The sequence below is a fragment of the Aulonocara sp. 'chitande type north' Nkhata Bay genome, linkage group LG15 (assembly GCF_057382095.1).
Source record: "Aulonocara sp. 'chitande type north' Nkhata Bay isolate Kocher_YH1m ecotype deep benthic linkage group LG15, A_spYH_male_GT1.1, whole genome shotgun sequence".
Lineage (NCBI taxonomy): Eukaryota > Metazoa > Chordata > Actinopteri > Cichliformes > Cichlidae > Aulonocara > Aulonocara sp. 'chitande type north' Nkhata Bay.
Window position 1 is genome coordinate 19,392,201 of NC_141358.1, and position 21,897 is coordinate 19,414,097.

The 21,897-nt window shown below is 39.6% G+C and overlaps 1 protein-coding gene across 1 annotated transcript in view; it reads right to left on the reverse strand.

Annotated features, from left to right (window-relative positions):
- scara5 (scavenger receptor class A, member 5 (putative)) overlaps window positions 1–21,897 on the reverse strand; it is a 110,601-nt gene extending 88,704 nt beyond the window's left edge. The window contains exons 1-3 of the mRNA XM_086264854.1: window positions 21,713–21,897; window positions 16,336–16,453; window positions 3,367–3,495 (exon numbers count right to left, since the gene is read on the reverse strand). Of these exons, the coding sequence (XP_086120980.1) occupies window positions 3,367–3,495; window positions 16,336–16,447 (241 nt within the window). The 5' untranslated portion in view covers window positions 16,448–16,453; window positions 21,713–21,897. The remainder of the gene's footprint in view (window positions 1–3,366; window positions 3,496–16,335; window positions 16,454–21,712) is intronic.

A 21,897-nucleotide genomic window follows, 5' to 3' on the forward strand; every position in this document is an offset into this window, starting at 1 on the left:
TCATCAGAAGAAACATGAAAGAGCCTTTTGCCAGAGAAACGTTTGGGATTCTAGTTTCAACTTCTTCGTTTTAAGTAAATTTGATAATCGGTGTGCTACAGAACAGCACTGAGCTTGTGCATGAGTTTATCTTCCAAGAAAAGCACAATAACCTACAGTTTCAAGAAAATGGGATCCAGCAACATCTGAGGTAAAATTAAACTTTCTTTGTTTGCTGTAAGATTACATTTTACCACAGAAGACCACATCAGTTGCCAGCTAAGAACAGGATACAATGTCATAAATAAAAAAAGCTGAAACTCCAGTTCAAAGGTGGTGCTGTTTATCATCACCCAGAATATATATATAGTGGAGTTCTGTGCAAACGCACAGCTGTGGATTAATGGCAATATGGGAACCATACAGGTCAAAGGAAATCACTGTCTTGCTTTATCTCTTTAGAAGAGCTGTCACATGTGGGAATTAGGTTTAAACCTGTCGCACATGTGTCGAGTTCTGCAGTAGGAGCAGAGACGCCGGAGAGGGCTAAAGGTCAACTTTATATTGCATTTGAAAAAAATGACTTCACAACTCTGATTAGAAGATGACAGAAAAAGTTGCATTAATGTTATAGAAACTGATACTATATTTGGCACAAAAACATTTGTACAAATTAAAAATCAAATTTTGTCAAATGAACTGAGGCAATAAAATCAGCATCATGACTTTGTTGGACATTGGCTGTACTTCAAATGACTGCTCATTCATATTGTGCATGCATGTTCTCAGTTCTTAACGAGATCAGACAGTTTAAGAGGGAGTAGTTTCAGACTGCATCCCGAAGTGTTACTTAAAGCTAACTAAATGGGTTTCTAGGATGTAAGTGTGTAAGTGTGTGTGTGTGTGTCCTACATTATAATTCAACCTTAAATCTACATGACAGAGAGTAAATGACGGACAATAAAATCACTTCCTTCATGTGTCCAAGACATTACAGCCACATTTTGTTACGCTCTACTTTTCTCTTCCTCTCTGTCAGATTTTCTACAAACTGAGGATAAATGTGTCTCATCTACAGCAGCCGTTACCAACCTGCAGAACTTTTTCAGTGACAAAGGGAAGATTGTGGAGTTGCTCATCTAATATGAAAAAACAAAACAAGCAAACAAAGCAATAAAAATAGTGACTCACTAAGTAATACTAATTTAGTGTGTTTGAAAACTAATCAAATTTAATGGGTAAATGATTATCTATAAGCAACAAATTAAATGCAAACAGCATATCTGTTGAAATGTCCACCTCTGCCACACCAAGTAAACACCAATGCAACCTTGCCATTGGTACTAACATTTTAAATACAAAAACTTCTATATTCATATTTATTTAAATGTGATTTAACCAGTTACAACTTGACCAAATGCTTTTGTGAGCTATCACCAAGCTTCTGGCATAATTCTGACTGAATACTTGATCTTTGTTGGCATGGACCCAACTTTTACAAGCTATTTTTTTCCAAAACCATTGTTAATAGGTGTCCTGTCAGTTCATTGTCCTGTTGGAGCAGCCAATTGTGTTTCAGTCAAGCTTTAAGATGTGGATTTTACGGCAGGGGCTTCTTTCGTGGTCGGCTACGGTGATAAAAGACTCATTCTAGTTAGTTTGGTGTTCCAGCAGTTTACAGTTCATGGCAGGTTTAGCCTTGATGGTTCTTGCATTGTTTCTGAGCATCCTAAGAAATTTCCTTTGATCTGAGTGTAACCGATTGGGTCTTTTTATGACCCTGGCAAAGTGGTGATAATCCTTGAATTTCCTTCCTTTGTTTCTTTTAATAAATAGCCATTAAGCTTCTGGAATGGGCTTCCCAAATCCTAGATCTCCCAGCTGAAGATTTTGTAGACTATGCAAAAGCCAGGTCTGCTAGCACACAGACTAATTTTAATTAACTAACAATTTTGTCAAGGTCAGAATATCCCCCAAAAATAATGCCAGAAGTGTACTGATGACTAGCAAAGCATCCGGTCGAGCAGTTCTCTAAGGCAAATTTAACAAAAAGTTAGTAGGCAATATATGCTTGACCCTGTATGTTTACTTTTAAACCTCTGCGGATTTCCAAAATAAATTCCTGTGCACCCAATCCGTGTTTTTTTTTTTTTTAATATTTAAAGATGTACAGTGTACAATCATTCTATGTCTTTTGGAAAAATAACTGTTCAAGAAATGATTAAAAGCCCAGTATTACTATGACTTTGATGCCAATGATAATGATAATGAACATATGCAAAGAAAATCTGACTTTACAGAAAGGTCTGAAGCAGATGTGTACTCCACTCCACAACAAAGAAAACAGAAGAACAGCTAAACATAGTAAAGGTTGGTCTTCTTAAGTCATCAAACTTATAAGATGGCCTATTTTTACCCAAATTAACAAATTACTCTGTGACTAAAGAAAGCAAGTTTTTTTTTTTTACATGTAAAAACGTATCAAAACTGACTTTTGCAGGTTTTTATACAGAGCAGAGATCCTGTCTTTGCAAATGTGAAGGCAATCAAACAAACAAACAAACTGTTTTGCCATTTATGAGGATGTATTGCATTTGAAACATAATGGTTGGTGCAAAAGTGTAGTTGAATTCAGCTGGCAAAAGCATTTGGAAAAACTGATCCAGAACAGCTGAAAGATCATTTGATATCCAGTCAGTCACAAACCTTATTCATGCGAGCTGAACAAACAAAACTGCCTTCTCTGTGTTATTTAAACGGTTTTCACTTTAAATAAACACCTCGTTGCATGCACACAAGCAAAACATCAGAACAAAAGCACAGCAGGAGTTATAGGAGTGCAGATTTGCTCAACTTCCACAGGAAAAACTCTCAGTTTTTCCAATAGAACAGAGTTTCCAAATAAACACAATATCTTGAGTATCTGTACAATAGGTCACCACATGCAGAGGAGGGATATTGGAAAAATTGGGCAAAGAATAATGAATGTGGGGTTGCCAGGTTTGAGGAGAAGAGGAAGACTATATACACCAGAGAAGATGTTTGGATGTTGTTAGAGAGGACATTCAGAGGATTGCTGTGAAAGAACAGGATATAAAGGGTAGGGTGAGACGGAGGCAGAAAAATGTGACCTTTTTATGATGCTCTTCTTCTCACGTTATGTCATTCTTTTTATTATATCTTTTATAAGGAGATTATCAAAATATGTAGTGTTAGTGGCTTGAACTGAAGTTAATAGCTTTCAACTGATTTCATAAGAGATAAAGTTGAACCTTTGACTTAAAGATTTCTCTTAGATCACTGTTCAGTGTCTGTTTTGAGGCTCCTAAGAGCTTCTTAAACATCATAAATTGTTGTCAAAGTCATCCACTGACACACACACCTTACCTGCAAGGCAAAGTCCAAATATGGTGAGAAGAACCAGGATGTAGAGGAAAACAATGGCGTACTTGATAGATGAGAGGGAGTTCAGATGGCTGCAACACTGGTCCTGCTTCCTGCGACGCTTTGTAGAAACTGAAAAGAAGGATTTACTATAAATACCAGCAAATGGCATTCTGAACGAAATCATTAACCATGGGTTGTTCCTAGTAAGAACAACAATTTGGCTAAATGTCTCTTACGTTGTGAAAGAACAGAGGTAAAAGTCAGTGAACATAATGGAAATCTGATTTATTGCTGATAATAACTGTAAAAGAAAATCCAAGATTCCCAACATCCATATTTTCCCTCTTTGAACTTCTGAATGACGCCCAAAACTCAGCAATCACGCTAACTGAAAGTTCATTTTGAACCCAAGAGGTATTTGATCACGTTTGCATAATACTCCATAATAATATTGCCTGTGCAAAAACAGAAAAACAAAGCTGCTCTCTATTTCATTCAAGGTCCAACCAAGCAAGAAGTTGCCAATAAAATTGTGAAAATAGTGATATTTAGTAGTATTAAGTAACAATTAAAAAAAGTTGGTTACAAAACCATTTAATTGTATGATGACAAGTTTACATTTGGTTGGAAATTACCAGGGGTGTAATTTTCAGGGGGGTTAGGGGGGTTTTGACCCCCCCAAATATCAGACCCAACCAATATACCCCCCCCCCCCCCCCCCCAATAAAGTTATGAATTATCTTGTATAAATAGGCTGTTGATTTTCTTTACTCATTTCAGTTATTACCAGCAAAATAGAGATCTTGCCCCCCCCCAATGTTCAGCACAAAGTTACGCTGATGGAAATTACTTGTATATTCCTTATATCATATCTGGAAACATTGGGGTTATTACAACGGAAACAGTTAATAAATTTAAACTTATAGTACATCATAACACACATACATCACAAAGTTTCCTATAAGGGAATTCATCTGAGTGGACTACGTTACACAGCATGAACTGCACAAATGGTCTCACTAAGGAGCTCTTGCTGTAATGCATGTCAGCACTTAGCACTGCTCTCAAGGTCAAACAGATGTTTGAGAATTAGTCTTAATAAAACTGACACAGCACCGTTTATGAGTAATGAACTTTTTTTTCCCTTCTACATCTGTGTGTGTGTCAGACAGCTTGGCAGGAAGCAGCAATGAGGCAGTTGATGTTGCTGATGAGAACATTCCTTTTAGGTCAAGAGGATGGGAAGAGATTTTCTAAGGAGTCACATTCTTCATCAGATATTGGAATAGAAAAGAGAATTATGTGTTTTCTTCAGACATTAAACGTATAATTCAAAGATTATTGTGTTACACACAGATAAAGTCATTTTTGTCTCAAGGAAACAACAAGACGTAATTATGAGATTTGAAGCGCAGCTGATATGACTATAAACTCACTGGGCACTTCATTAAGTACACCATTTTAACTAGTGGTGCAACGGATCAAAAATCTCACGGTTCAGATTGGATCACGGTTTTAAGTCACGGATTGGATCAATTTCCGGATCAGCAAAAATAGAAAAAAAAGACAAAAATTCGACTCGCCGTTTACTTATTTAAGTCTTTTTTGCCTATTAAAAAACATTCAACTGAAGACTCATTCCACACACAAATTAAGGTGCAATATGGACATTATGGACCATGCTGGGCAGCCTCTGCATCCTCTGCACACGGCCATAAACAACCAGAGGAGTCTGTTCAGTGAGAGGTTGCTTCTCCCAAAGTCAAGGGCCAGCAGACTTAAAAACTCCTTTGTCCCACACGCCATTAAACTGTTTAACTCCTCGCTGGAGGGGAGAGGGAGGGGAAACGGGGACAAAGGAGGGGGGAACAAGTAAGCTGTAGTGCCTTTTCACTGTGCAATAGTTTTTGTTAATATCCAACGGTGTAATAAACTCACAATACTTGAAATGTGCCGTTCCCTTGTATTCTTATTCCTATTTATTCTATTTATCTCTTTTGTATACTCTGTATTTATATATGTGTATATATGGTATATTTCTGCTCACATTCTGAAACTTCTGTCGGTGCTGTGCTACTGGAAACTGAATTTCCCGGAGGAACCCACCCGAGGGTTAAATAAAGTTTCATCTAATCTAATGTAATCTATAGGGCAGTGCAGGGCTTTGTATCTACCACTCCGCTGTGCACTGGCGTGCACAGATAGAGACGAGGTGGTGCTGAAGCACTTGCCCTTTTGCCCTCAGTCCAAAAAAGTGCCCTTTTGAAAGACGTGATTTTTTTTTTTTTTAAAGCTGCGCGATTTAAAAAGGTGTGAAAATAATGGCTTGATTTGTGCCCCTTCTTCAAAGACACCCGAACCCTGTCGCTTTTTCACTGTCACCGTGTCACGTGAACACGCTTGCAGTTCATTTGTTGTGAGGCGTGTAGCAGCGGCATGACACAGGACTACTTGGAGTAGGCATAGTAGGCTAACTATAGCGACTGGGAGCCACGGCGGACAACACGGCAGCTCTTTCCCTTCCCAACCAGTCGGGTAACCCATGAATCGAGTGAAATTATTCTGTTTGGCCTCTAAGACCAACCTGCAATTGTTTTGTTGTGAAGTAGCCTGTCAGAAACTGCACATGACAAACTTTGCCAGCTTACCCCTCCATCCATCCATATGGATAAACAAAAAAACGACACATTTAAAATGTAACCTAAACCATTTAGGCAACCCCACTCTCCATCAATTCCGACCTTTTTGCATACACTATTGAAAATATCACGTTATGCTATAGGCTAAGGCTACATGCCGTTAGGCAGAGGGCTCTTTTGAGCCCATTTTTCGTTACAAATTTTAGGATGATCTCACGGAAATCTGTGAATAAATACAAAGTTTTCAAACTGAAGTCAGTGACGGGAAGACATCACACTTTTTAGAGATGGAACTGCAGAAAAACCTAAAACCTTGACATGATTATGAATAATAGAATTATGGACGTTTCTCCGTTTTTGTGGATTAGCCTTTCCATAACTAACGTCAACTACTGTCCTACTTTGGTAAGATTGAAATTAATGTCTTTGACTGTCTTTAGTAGGTGTCTCCTGTGAGAAAGTTAGAACACCGTCCAACTGTCTAAAGATGCAGTCTTTAGCCTAACTGGTTGTTACTGACTCAGCGATGCTCGCAGACATTTACGCACTGTGTTGTGACCTGATTGTGACAGAACAGTGACGTTGTTATTGGTAGTTTGAAGGGTACGGTGTTGGGGGTGGTGCATGTTAAAAGTTTTGAGAAGCACTGGTTAGACATGTTAATTTTTTTTGGTGTAACATATTGGCAACATTAACACATTAATTTGCTAAAGGAAAAATAGGCAGTTCCCAATTGCCTGTGAAAACGACCATTCTGCCCTGTTCTTGTAATGACCACAGTCAGTCTTATTCGTTCTCATACATTTTGGTCTATTTATTTACTAATTTCAGCAAGCATAATGCCTAGGAAAGAGAGGCTGAGAAAGGAGAAAATAAAAGTCAAATTGCATTTAACCTGTGTGATTTTTTTATTATACAAAGAAAAGGTTTTCCACATATGCAAAAAGTGCCCTTTTTTCCCCCTGGAGCACTTGCCCCCCAAAATGTCTGTGCACGCCACTGCCGCTGTGATATAACGAGTGGTCATGGTCACGTGGCTTTCTGTTGCCCTGGAGGTCCACCCATTTGTAGTTAGGGCAACAGAAGATGCCTGGGACAGTTCAGCCATAACTTTTAAAAACAAGCAGATGTGATGTTAGAACGCCTTTATTTTTATTTTAGTACAATAGTCTAATCTTACTTGGCTCTCGGCGAAGGCGGTCGCACTTTTCTCCTCTCCTCCTTCCCCTTATCTTCCCTGCTTAGCCTCTTGTGTCCTGTCTTGTCTCGCGTGCACTACTTTTCCCTGGAACAGTCTCTCACTGTCGTTCTCTAAAACCTAACAGAGAATTATGGATTTGATCAACTGGTCTCTGAACGCTATTGACACCCTCTTCTCAACGAGAAGTCTGGGCTCGGGAGAGCCCGAGTGCCCTGGAGGGACTTTCCCTGCCGGATACACGATGGATGGGTGGTAAACCTGGAGGATCTTGTGCCTGGCGGGACTGTCTATCGAGGACGCTGAGGATATCTACCTATTCGGAACCATGATAACAGGGTTCTTGCTGATCGGAGCTGGCTTGGCCCTGACTTATCGGAGAAATAAGAGAGCGGAACCAGCTGTTCAAACTCCCCCTAAGCTGACCGCTGGAATTGAAGCGATGGGACGAGGCGCGGCCTCCCACACCGAACGCAGCATGGTTAACACCTTGGAGACGCTTACAGCTGCCGTGAAGACTCAAACTAACACCATTGAGCGTATGATGGGATACATCAGAGAGGGGCCTGCTCACAATAACACCCTTGAGCGAAAGTTGGATAACATCGCAGAACGGCTCACTGCAGCTGTGGGGTCTCAGAACCAAAAGAATGACAACACCACGGAACAGAAGCTTGATACCATCATGGGGAGGCTCGCAGCGCTCCAACGGGAAATCGAGGCCCCAGTGTCAGAGTGCTAAATTCGCTGCTCGCATAAAGGAGAAATCAATAATATTCAACATTTGGACACCACGGCGCCAGCTGCTAGGCCCAAGGCTGGAGCCCACCAAAACAACTCCCTGATAACGACTGTGTGATGACTATTCTTCCCATCCCATGAAGGACACCTGGATCGGCTGGAGGACTGTTTACTTAGCCTGATACAGCGAAGGACACTGTCTCAGCTGAACTATGGACACGCACACACATACACTTACACTGATAAGCACGCACTCATCCCCCTCCCTTCCAAACGCCTTCGATGCTTGTTCCTGCGGGGGAAGGCAGCGGGTCTGCGTGCCGCGCTGAAATGATAGCATGGTGCAGGACGACTGCTGTGTTCCTTCGAATCACCCCCCACCCCCCTATCCATCCCCTGTGGCTTGTCATGTGCTCTGATGTTGTGATGTGGACATTAATGTGCTCTCTGTGCAGAGGAGTTTTTTTGTTTCCTGTTCTCATGCTGTCCTCCCATAGGTTGCCCAGCGTGTGAAGAGGTCTCTTTTTTTCCTCTTGTACTTTTCCCAATGTTGTGTAATTTTTTCAGTGTTATTCTCCCAACGCTGCCGGTCTCCGACTGTATTCCCATGTGATGTCTTGTTGTTGTGTGTGTAAGTCGGGGGGGGTCCTATTCCTCTGTGGGGCAACCTGCATATGGCCAATAAAGCATTCATTCATTCATTCATTCATTCAATAGACAGCTGCTGGGGTTTGGTGTTTGTTTAACCTGAGTAGCGAAAAGACCGTGGGGGGGTTGAAAACGATGTGCCGGGAGTCCGCTGTTCTCGCCGGCTCTAGTGATCCTCGACCTCGCTGTCTGCTATGGAGCTGGTGGGTCACAGACGTCTCCGAAAACATCGGAGCACGTTTGGAAATATATGACATCTTGATAAATCGAGCAGATATTTGAAGTTTACACAGCTACATTCTCGCTTGAAAATAACTTAAAAGTTTATTTTGTGACCCAGAAAGAGTAATATTTAAAAGTTTTCAGCCCCGCTTGTCCGCCATTGCCGCGTTTGAGTTTTGGACGAAATGCATTCTGGGATATTTAGCTGTACCAAGTCCACACAAGTCACCACCGATGCATGCTCGATAAAACAGGCGGAGCGAGAACACATCCAGGACTTTTTCGCGTTCTCGGCTTGATGAGTACTTAGAATTGGAACAGTACTTGGTCTCCGACTGATGACGTATCACGAGTACGCAAGTACGCACAAGTACGCATATTGAGACAGGGCCTATACTTCTCCTGCTCATACATGCTTGGAACGACCTTGTCACACTGAAATGGACGCACAACGAGATATCATAGCGTGGCTCAAGCACGTTCATCACAGTTTAAACCCCTTGTTTTGCACAACGGAATATGGCCTCCCGTCTGCAGCTAAACACCAGTAGCTTTTGTAATAGCTTTAGCCCGGTCGGATTGGGCAGCAAAGTGCTGCTTAAATGCCGCAAACTCCTCTGCTCCGCCACTTGGACCGCTAGCGCTGGCCATAACTATCGCTTGACAGACCCACCACGCCACCTTACACATACTTTTCTTTTCTTTTTCGAATCTTCGGATCACGTGCGTACCGAACCGTGGAGTGGGATCGGTTCGGATTTCGGATCAACCGTGATCCGTTGCACTACTAATTTTAACTGCTTGTTAATGTGAATATCTGTTTAGCCAATGCTTGGCAGTAACTCACTGTATTTATGCATGTACACAGGGTTAAAATGACCCCCTGTTAACTAACTTGAAACTGGGGCTACAGTTCGCTAAGAATCACCAATGTTGAACAACTAAAGATTGGAAAAAACTTTCCCTGGTTTGTGTATCTTAATTTGTGCTGCAACATTCAGATAGTGGGGTCAGAAAAGTATAAACACACTGATTCATCCTGCCTTATAGCAACATCTGACATTATAGGCTGATGGTGATTTAGTGATATTGTCTTGGCACACTTTGGGTCCCTTAGTACCAATTTAGCATTGTTTAAATGTCACAGCATACGTGACTTTTTGTTGCTAATGCTTATGAGCAGCACTACTTCTAATAGTAGTTTCCAGGAGGCTATCATACACAGTCCTTCACAGTCAACAATTCTCAGTCTATTAGAGAACCTTCGGGAGGTTTTGGAGCAGCTTATTCATATCATGATGTGCATCTGACAAATCTGCAGCTACTGTGTGATGTTAGCACGCATTTATGCAATAGATTGCATCTTTCTAGTACTGGGTTGGACAACCAGTGAAGTGGCTATGATTGTAAGTAGCTTTCTGAACAGAATACAGAAGCAAGATTTCTGATTTGAAATGTAAGGTTTTTGTTTTTTGTTGGAAAATAAGTTCTTGATTTCATAAAGAAGTCAGAATTAAAGCCACTGAGGGCCAGCACTGAACTGATTAAATTAAACTAGCTAGCTACTCTTAATTTCTGTTCACTGTCTGGATAATTAATTTTAATATTACACAAAGTTGTTTGGTAAATTAGAAAGGTTCTAAAATACAACTAGTATGGACAAATAAACAATACAATGCTTACATTGCCTTATTTAAAATATAAGCAATTTCCATTTATAGTAAAAAAAATAGTTAAGCCTAGTATAATAAAGCATATATTTCGTTTTACAAATGCACTTAAGTTTCCAACTCTTATCAAGAGGGAAAAGCTATTTGTGGACAGCTGTTTTACATATCAAGAGGAAAGCGGAAAACTACAGCTAAATATTAAACATTCTTATTAAGATAAACCACATGGAAAAATGTGAAATGTTAACATTATCTTGATCTCTTTAATGGGATTAATTTGCTATGATTTCTCAGAATCTGATTACCTAAATACATTTGACGACATAACTGTATCAAATACATGGATCAGTCAGTCTCCAAAGGGTACAGAGGCATGCTTTCCACCGATCTTGCTTGATCCGAAATGTCTTGGGAAAAAGGCCGTAGGTATCCGAGGGAAAACATGAACGCTGTGATAAAAATCTCACACGAGTTTATAATGAGAGTCCATCTTCCTGTCAACAGTCATGATGTTGCAGCAGGGTTTCATTTGGACCGTGACAATCCATCTCTCTCTCACACACACACACACACACACACACACACACACACACACTTTATGATGAAGAACACACACACCTCCAGCATTAGACAAACACAGCTGGCTTAGATGTATGTACGTGTCACATAGTTGGAGTGTATAGAAACCAAAATGGTCCTCTAAGCCAGTCTGCCTCTTTAAGTGATGTTGGAATACTAAACTGAAAACAATGACACGTAACACTCTTTAATCTCAGCAAACATTTTCATAACAACATGTATCACGAGGGAAACATTATCAAACATTTCAGCGTGACTGTGAGACATGCGTTACTGGACCTTTAACAGTTTGGGATGTATACGAGATGAGAAAATCGTTTCCATGGCATACATGTGTGTATGTTTGTATATTATGCAAGTATGGAGCGAGAGAGGTGATTAACTTAGCATAAACACTGGAAATTGAATATGTAACGGTTTTTTCCCCACAAGAAATGAGTTATAACTCCTTTAACTGGGCTTGTATGACTTAAACAGTTTAGAGGTAGTATGAGGCATATAATTAAACTTTGGACAGCCAGATTTCTTTCCCCTCAGTCTTTATACTAAGCTAGACTAGTTGCCCCCTTTCACAAGCTTCACAGGCTACTGTAAGCACAGGTGGTGGAGACCAAAAAAAGACAGCTAAGCTTATTTACCACACTGTCTTTTAAAAACTCCTACATTTATGATTTTCTTCAGCATGATTACATTGCACTGGCTGTTTTATAAAAAAAGAATACTATCTAAGCCTGAGTTGGTGACTTTAACTAAGAGTGTTTCTTTTTCAACTGACATCTGAGAGCAAAGGAAGCCAGTCAGTAAGTAACTCGACTCATTTGGAAATGATATTATCGTCCTGTTTTATGTTTTTGATTCACGTGTCTTTGGCGATATGTTGTTAGCATACAGCACTGTTTAATAAACAGATTAGACTGGAATTAGCAAACTTTGAGCTTTCCTTTATTAGTAAACTTGGAGAAGCAACAAAAAAATCCTACTGATTTTGACAAATCTACAGAATCTGTTTGTTTCCAGCTGAGTTAGTGTGAGTCTGGGTATGTACACGCGCTTGGGTAAAATGGCTGAATTTTGCTGTTCTTTTAAATGTAACTTTCCAGATCAAATACACATGCTGTCTGGCAAGTATAACAGATTCCATAAACACTTGGCACTCTGTAGGTCTCTGTAATTGACAGGTGATTTTTTTTTAAAGACCCCATTCTAAGCTTGCACGTTTAACCATTAACATGTGAACGTCAAATTAATAATAGCGTGCTATTATAATTCCTAATCATCCATGAGACTGTGGGGGGGGGGACTTAATGACACTTTAAATTATAAGACCACCAAGCAAGGATTTTTCTTCCAAAATAAAAGAGACTCTCCAACACAAATACATAATGTCTCCTGAGTCGAGCTGGTGGAGGTGTTATAACCGTTCTATGACTGGATAAAAGTAGATTAGGTTGTGCTTATAGATTATGAGCAAATGTTGAAAAGGAAATGCAGCTACAGTGCTGTGAAAAAGGGTTTGTCCTCATTGTTAAATCATGAATTAAACAATTAACCACAATTTTGGAAAGCTAAGCTCAATTTCACTGGCTGCACCCAGGCTGGATTACTGGCAGAGCTGTTGAATCAAAACATCAGTGAAATAGATCCTGTCTGATGAAATGAGGCAGGCTAAGACCTCAAAAAGCATCACATCATCTAAAGAAACATAGAAAGAAGCAGCTGAGAAACAAAGTCACTGACATTTATCGGTCTGGAAATGATTGCAAAGCCATTTCCAAGGCTTTGGGACTTCAGTGAAACATTGGTGAGAGCCATTACACACAGGGAGAAAATTTCTAACAGTGTCAAACCTTCCAAGGAGTGACGGGCCTGCCAAAATTACCCGAAGACCACATCGACAACCCATCTAGGACTTCCCAAAAAAAGCAGAACGACATCTAAAGAATCGCAGGCCTCACTTGCCTCAGTTAAGGTTCATGATTCAACAATAATAAAACAAATGGCTCTAAAAAACAAAACGACAGTTCTGGAGTGGCTTAGTCAAAGTCCAGGTTGAGATGCTTTTTGGTATAACCTTAAACAGGTCGTTCATCCTTGAAAACCTTCCAATAACGCTGGACTCATTAAAACAATTCTGCGTAAAAGAGTGGGCCAAAACGGCTATGTGAAAAGATGCATTTCCAGTTATTCCTGCTTGACTGTGGTTCTTGCTGGGTCTTTGCTATTTCCCTCTAGGCGAACACTTTTTTCACAAAGAGCCAGGTAGCTTTGGATAACCTTTTCCCTCAATGAATGACAACATCATTTAAAATTAGCATGTTCCATTTGCTTGGGTAAACTGTGTTAACTTTGACTCTTCTCTGTAAATCATATTTGCATTATGTATTTTTTGTAGAGAATTTGCTGCTAGATCTTGTGCTGTTTAAAAAAAAATAAATCCAGTTTTAGGGTGTGCTCGCGCTAGGCTCAGTTGCTTTATTCTGGTCTCGAGCCTGATGTGTCCCCTCCTCACTGCCCTGCTAGCTTGTGCTTACGGTGCTCTTAGTGATTAAAGCCCTAGTAATCTTCACTTTACCCCAGCATCTCAGCTTTCTGACGATGATTTTGTTGATTAACTGGGGAAGCAGTGACACACTGGCTTCTCTTATATATGACGAACCACAGATAAGGCCGGCCAAAGACACAAACCAAGAATCCCAGCTGTGCACAAAAACAGCCAAACTATGACATAATTAAGAGCACTCAGACTTTCCAATACTTGCCGCCTCTGTTATCTTACCTTTGTGATCTGGGAATATCTCTCAAAAGTATAAAAATGTAGTAAATAGTTATTCTGATACATAAACAGCAAATAAACAGAGCATAATTTAGCCTCAAATTCTTGTCCAGTACACCAGTCATCTGTGGATGTAACCTGGCCAGTCAGTCAGCAAAATTTGCTCCATTAGTGATGCTGATGACTTTTCCATCTTTAGCCTGTGGCGATAACCTACAGCGTTATCTCCACAGCGTTATCATTATGGTCCCTTTAAAACCAATCGTTTATGTGCTACAAGTGACTATTTGTGACTATTAAAAAAACCAACACAGTGTGATATGACCAAGGTAATTAATAGAAATTAAACAATTGATAGGAAATAAATAAGTTATGTTTGAGGAAGCTCTGGCATTCTGTGCCCAGATAATTATCACAGATATTGATAACCCGGGAACACCTTGACCCGTGGGTTGGAGGACAGGATAGAATCAGCTCTGCTGTTAGTGGAATTAATGATAGAACAAGATATATTATTTATCACATAACTACATTAACAAATGTTTCAAATGCCTTCCACAGAGAAAAATTGGGAAAAATGTGTATTTCCTGAGTGGTTGGCGAGTGGTTGCTGTAGGTTACTGGCTGAATCCAGATAAAATCAGTCACAAAAGCTACACGTTTGTTTTCTTCTTTTGCCTTCTCTCTTTAGGGGTCACCACAACAGATCATCTGCCTCCACCTCACATTATCTAAAATATCCTCCTCTGTCACAATAAACATGAGTACATTCTATCCAGCTTTGTAAGGCTTCAGTCACACAGGGATAGAGACCGGTTAGTGTATCTCTGGCAATCACCAACCTCCAGCAACCACTTGCCTTTCCATGGCTGCTGGAGGTTGTTGTCAGTGGGTGAAATTGGTCACAAAGAGGATGTAACTTTTGATATATGTTAAATGCAAGTGAACATTCCCTGTTTCTGAGTGGCTTCACACTCTTCACAGTTTTGTTAGCACTTAGTGAGCAGTTGGCAAGTGTTTGCAGACCAGTCAGTGTCTAACTACGGGTGATTGCAGCAATCTGCTAGTTGGGAGTGAGCATGAGGGACGAGATTAGCTCAGATCAAGAGAGAGAGACAATGCTGTGATGATTTGGACATGTACAGAGCGGGGATGGTGGGTATCCCAAACAAAATATGTCATGGGAGGGGAGGAGAAAAAGAGGAAGACCACAGAGTTCATGAACGTAGTTTTAACAGAAATGTAAAGGAAAAGGAAAATGTTTATTGTGACAGAGGAGGATATTTTAAATAATGTGAGGTGGAGGCAGATCTGCTGTGGTGACCCCTAAAGAGAGAAGCCAAAAGACTGTATAGCTTTTGTGACTAATTTTATCTGGAGTCAGCCAGCAACCTACAGCAACCACTCGCTAGCCAGTTAGGAAATACACATTTTTCCCCTAGTCACAGGTTGTTGCCAGGAGCCACCAAACCATCTCTAGATCTGTGTGACTTAAATAAATAAGCTGAGGTGAAGCTTACCACACAGCTAACAACTGTAACTGCCCGTTTTGGTTTTCACTACTTAAAGTAACAACACCTCACTAATGTTAACTGTAAGCCAAACTTGAAACTTAAATAGGCGTGTTATAAACAAATCACCCCCTGTTCAGTTGTCCCAAAGATGAAGAGTAGCAGCCAAAGAGCATGTTTCAGTAAAAGTTTGGCATCTTAACATGTAAGTGTGTAGCAGTTAGTCTCAAGCTGTCATTTGAGAAACTAGAGTTTTGGGCAATCTGCCTGGTTAATTTAACCTCTGTTTTTAAAATTCTGTCAGAGTCTTGTGCTTTAAAACTGTTTGGTAGAAATGCTCTCTTTAATTGAATGAGGTGTGAAAGTGTTCTTGGATTAGTAAAAGTGGACGAGGACAGTTTCTGATCTGTACGGCCATTGTCCACTTTCCATTAAAATGTCAACAAATTCTTAAGTTGACATTTAATAAGTCTTTCCCAACAAACTGGCCGTTCCTGCACTGAAACCTGAGACCACCACAGGGTCAACTGCGGATTCATTCAGCTGCACCTGCATTTACACACATATACAGATGTTGCTCCTGGATATTTCTGGCTTCTATAGATGACCACAGTGAGAGCAGCGTGAGAGCCAAAGGGTGACAGCATTGTGCCTGTGTGTTAGCGCACTTGACAGATCCGGTCTTTGTTATCAGCGTGTGGGTGGCTTTTGTATATATATGAATAAAAGGTCCTGAAAATCAGTTATTTTTCCATTTTGTTTCCTGCTTTTTCCGGTAAGTTTTCAGAGCTGCCCTTGTCATTAGAGAACACCCTTCACTACAAACATCTGTGATCACCTACTTATTGCAGCAGGACATGCAGTGGGTGCGCTGGGAGGTTAAATCGAGGTTGTTCCTTTGGAAAAAGCCTGCATTTTAGTTAAAAGAACTAAAGCAGCAAGCCTTGGGTTCAACTCAGCACTTTCACAGCTCAGTTATTCCTCCTACCTTCATCACACAGGTTGAGTTTGGACAAGTTGTGTCCATCATAGGCCTCTTCATAAAGCGAGACGTTCTCTCTCTCTTCATTTGTGCTCAGATACATGGCCTTGTTCTCCATCTCCTCCTGAGAGAACAGAGAAAATACATATGCTTATTTTAGGATTGTAATCTGTCTAAAACCAAAATAAATATTTGAAAGTTTAATCTAATGTTGAGTGAGTTTACACGCACATGGAAACCAAAATCTGGATCAGTCCGCTTCCTGTATATTAGCTACATTTCAGTATTTTATTTTGGTTAGCCTCAAATGCTAATATTTAAAATGATCTGCTCAGAAACCATGCTGTTATACAATGTTCAAGCAGAGACACAGCTTCTTCATCCTAAAAACAGCATGTGATGTTAACTGAAGATTAAATGTACAGTTTTCACTACTTACGTTGTGACTGCAATGGTTGCAGTTATTGAATGTACTTTTTCAGTGACTGTCAACCACTGTCTATATGCAAAATATGGGCACAGCCACCTTAGAGTCACCTTTTGGTTATTGAAGTCCCAGTGGGAAGCTTTTTCTGTTGCCACCTTTGTGTGTTGAAACCAGAGTGCATTTCTGCTAGTAGGAAACTAAAAGAGCCATGCTCATACAGGATTGATTTGTCAATCACAAGGTAGGCATGCACAAAACCAGACCATTCTTTATCATACCTTTTGACTACAAGTAAACAGCAAACTGTCTACTGAGGGCATGAATCAAAGGAGTCGACATTTTTCCCCCCATAGATTTCCACAATCTGACTTTAACTTCCATCTTTCTTTCTACACAGTCCACACTGTCAGCATCTCACAAGTACAGGTGGTCCTTAAAAAGTAAGTGTGAGCTACTGCCTTCTATTACTGCGAATGAGGTAGAGCAGCTGTGGGAGCGCTGATCAGCTTTAAACAACAATAAACACACATTTCCAAGCTAAACAGAAGGAAACGCTTATGATATGGCAGTCTTTAAGCCAGTGTTATGCGATTTGTTTCCTCAGCCAGCAGAGATGGAGAGAAGTCATGTTTCAGCCCAATTACATTAGTCTTTTTGCTTTTAGAAAGCAACATTTAGAAAAGGTATGAATGAAAACACATAAAACATTATGAAAGGTCAGTCATAGGCCATGAGAAAAGGAGTTATTCACCTTTCATACCAACTGGCAGTGAGCAGTGTGTGGAAGTGACTTCTGCTTCTCAAGCAATTTGGTTTAACTTCTGTGCCAGTTTTCCAAAACATGGTGGAGTATTTGAATGTCAGCCCAAGTGGAAATGGTAAGTGAGTAAATATAGAGCTGGTAGCCATACTCAATTTTATAAATTATCTGATGAACAGTGTATCTAATTAACAACCACTTTCTGAAATATATTGAGTCTGCAGTGGCAGCAGAACAAGAAATTTTGCCCACAAAAATAAAAAGCAGTTTTTGCTCTGTACTTTCTGGATGTTGGATTTTTGGTTAGATGGGATACTACTGTTGAGAGATTTCCAGTTTACACATATGCTGTTTTCATATCTTTAAACATGTGACAACGCAAGTTTTAAACATGGGAATGTACTGTGTTAGATTGTATTAGACAATTAAGTTTTCACTTACATGTTAATACTGTAACCAGTAAATAATCACTGTTTAATTACGCATTTTTTCCAGACACCTAGGTAAACACAAGTACTTGGAATGAGAAGGATCCATGTTGTAATTCCAATTTAACCCTTGATTGAAAACATGACTTAATTACCAGTAACTAAGCTGGGGATTACAGCCAGTTTAGCATCATATGAACACTACCATTTCTAATTTGAGATTCCAGCAATAATTTGAAGAGTAATAACTTATGATAACATTAAAAATAAATGATTTAATTAATCATTAGCTCAAGTGTATCTTTGAGCTTGAACAACTAGAATCCGGCAGACTGCTCAATATTTCCAAATATATTGGTGGAACTAAAGAAGAAAATGCGAAGAAAAAAATTCTAACACTGTGAAATGTAAAAAATTATATTAGCAAAATTCATTACTGCATTTTGTTTGACTTTCTATTTTCTCTCAAATACCCAAGGTGAGGAATGCAGAGCATTTTAACAGATTTATTTATGGATTCCAGTAGATCCTTCTCTTGGAAGCAGTAATCCCACCTTGAGCACCAGGTTGACAGTGTCATCAAGCAGCTGAGTTACATGACCTCTTGTGTAACTCAGTTTTAATAAAAGCACACAGAGGTTTACATTTTATTTAAGTCTTAAGGACTTAAATAAAACGAGGAACTTATTAGCATGCATGTTTAGGTTCTAATAGCATGAACTCGTTCACCAGACTGTTTACTTTACGTCGAGCATGTTTACTTTTCTAGCTTGGGCAGGGTTTCCCACAGTATGCATAAGGCAAACCAAATATGAATAATATAAAAGGAAACACAGGACAAATAAGACAGGGATAGAGAGGTTATGTCAGACACCTCGGAGGGATAAAATGAAATCTGCTGTAGTACGGAGTCGTGGGTTTTAAACTTCCACAAACCCTAGTGGCAGATCTGTGAGTATTTGAGAAAGTCATTAAAAAGCGTTCAGTCAAGTCTCTCATTAAAGATAGGATAGGGGGTCAGGTTGACATTTAGACTAAGACTAGGCAGAAGCCATTAGGGTTGCTAGGTGACTCCACTAAAAACTCCACACTCCCATACATGTGTTTGTGCGTGTGGGGAGAGTTATCTTCTAATTACACTGCGTCTGGTGGGATATAACACTTTTAATCGCTCAGTGCCAACAGAGGATGGTGGGAAAGCCAAGCAGTTAGTGTTTTACCTCTCCAGCTCTGCAACTACAGACCTTTGTTTTTTCTGGATTTGATCATAAAAAATTAATTAAAATAAACACCACATGAATATTAGAGAATTTTAAGCATGAAATGAATGAGATAGCTACACACATGCCCATACTACAGTTTTGTTTACTGTGTGTGTTTTAATCGCTGATTATGTGGTTGCTAGGCAACAAAATGATGCTATAATATAAACATGCACGTTGCAGTGGATACAAATTAAGATGTTAGTGTTGTGAAATTCAAAGGCTACAATGCTTTCATAAGGTGTTCATTTATAGGTGGTTGCTAGAAAGTGTGATGACATCATATCTGATATAGATGAGAACCTTCAGTGGCCTAAAACATGCCTGTTTGCCAGTTTTGATTGGTTGATTCCTGACATTCTTGTATATGCAAACCAACAAAGATTTTGTGTATTATAGTAATATAAAAGACAAATTTTCAGAGTTCTGTGGTACACATACAAGGTAATTACAGAGAAATTAGAGCAGAGAAACAGCAATCAAAGAATCCTAAATAGAGATTTATGTGAGAATTTCCTAACGTCAAAAATGGCCGTTGTCACGGCCCTCCTGTTGTTAGCTCCAAATTGCAGTCTGTTTGATGTCTGATGTCCATGTGAGAACAGTGCGGGTACTTGTTGGCGAATTAATACAGTAGCAAAGCACATTGGTATCCTGTCTACTTCCTGTTGCACATTCTGCTGAGGCAGGGCTCAGATCTAACCCAAAAGGAGAAAATTCAAGTAGTAACCAGGTCATGCCATGTTGTTGCTCCATGAGATTGGGATCATGGGCACATCTACTCAATACACATACTTGATCCTCCTAACACCATCCACAATTATGAGTGAAAAGGCTTGTTTTGGGAATCATCTTACATTTAAGTAGATATATATTGGGGGAAAAGATGTTAGCTCCCACAGGATAATCATACTGCTTTTCATTTTGAACTACAAAGATCTTGTAAATCCACTTTAGACAAGCACTTTTGCATTAAAAAAAAAAATCTAAAATCCAGCAAGTTCTTTCAACCAATACAAAAAAAAATGTCTTCGTAGTGTCATAACAGTGACCAGTACCTGCTTAAGTGATTGGTTGCAGGGCAGATTCCAAAGCACATTTGTTTTGTCATAATCACTATAGTATGTCTATATTGTATTTTGGCTCTTGGTCTATAATGCACCTGGCAACAAAATGTAAAGAGACCACTAATTACATGCCTACTGGCCACAGTTTGAATGAAAAGAAAATGAAAAGCTTTGCTGTTAATAGCAAATTGTTGGGTCTGATAAAAGTAATAGAAACAAATCTAGTTACCTTGCCATCATGACTGTCTCCGCAACAGCCAGGGGATTTATTTGGACATTTATTTTGAAACAACACATAAATTATCTTTACTGTTTAATTAATTACCTTTTTTCAAGTGTTTTGTGATTTGTATTGAATCACCATTCAAATAACATGATAAGCACCACTTAAAGCATTTACTGACTTGAACCTGTGGAATTTATATTTCTTATTTTTGCTGATTTTCCATAGATTTCAATCCAGGATTCTCTGTGTGTCTCTTATAATATCTGCTCTGGTCAACTTCACTGAAGATGAATGCACAAAGAGTGAATGGGAATTCACTCAGCACAGCAGGCGGACCACTCTCAATTCTAGTAGCATAAGAGGAAGCAATTATCTTGTCATGCACTGTCGCTCTGTGAGATTTGCCCTCAGCAGAGAATCTGATCATCTGCGAGGTCAGAGGGACACGACGCGTGTGGTCTCTCCTGACAGTCTAAGTACATCGACAGAGATGAATGAGTGCATGTGTAATTGGAATAAATATATATTTTCAAAACATTACATAACACCCAATGTCAAACTGCTTTTCAATACGCAATAAATAATCACTACAATCAAAAACAATCCCTGTGATCAAAACAAAAGCTCACAGCTCAGTTTGTTCCATAAAATCTGAGCTTGGATCCCTTGAAAGCGTCACAGTAAGGCAAACACTCCACGCCATTGTTCAGTCATCCGTGTGCAACATTAACCCATTTTTCTCGGTTAATTAGCAGAGATACTTCATCCATGACCGCGGAAACACAAAGCAACAATTTTCTGAGGATGAGTTCCATTAAGTGTGGGTTTCCTGTCCTTGTGTAGCGCTGAGCTCCAATAAATTGTATGCAGCAATTCAGCCTAATAGTCTAATAGCAATAAAAGTGGAACACATGTCAATAAATCAGCAACTCTACAAAGGTGAGGGACAAACGTCATTAACCTATGAACGCACTAATTAACTTACCAAGCCTTGGTAAATCTGTTACTCTTACGCAGATTTCCCGAGAGCCTACTTATGTGATTTATACTAGGGATCCTCTGTGTGTACACATTGCATGATACCCTTTTTCAAATGAATGACAGACCAGACAGATGCATATTTAAGTCAAAATTCGTTACATATTTTCTCAGATAATGCTAAGCCTGTGCGACATCCTGAAGGAGAGAAGCAGCACGAGTCCTCCTGTCTCACCTTTTCAGCTGTCAACGGGAAATAAAATTCACTGCTCCGCGTTTTTCATAATTGCCCTCAAAATTCTGCTCTCGCTTCCTTTTTTCAGTGGCTCAGCTCTCAAAAAAATAATGAAAACTACAAAACAAAAAGTAATCGGTAAAGTTTCTAATAGTACAGGGACATGCACAGCCTCTGTCAGTGCT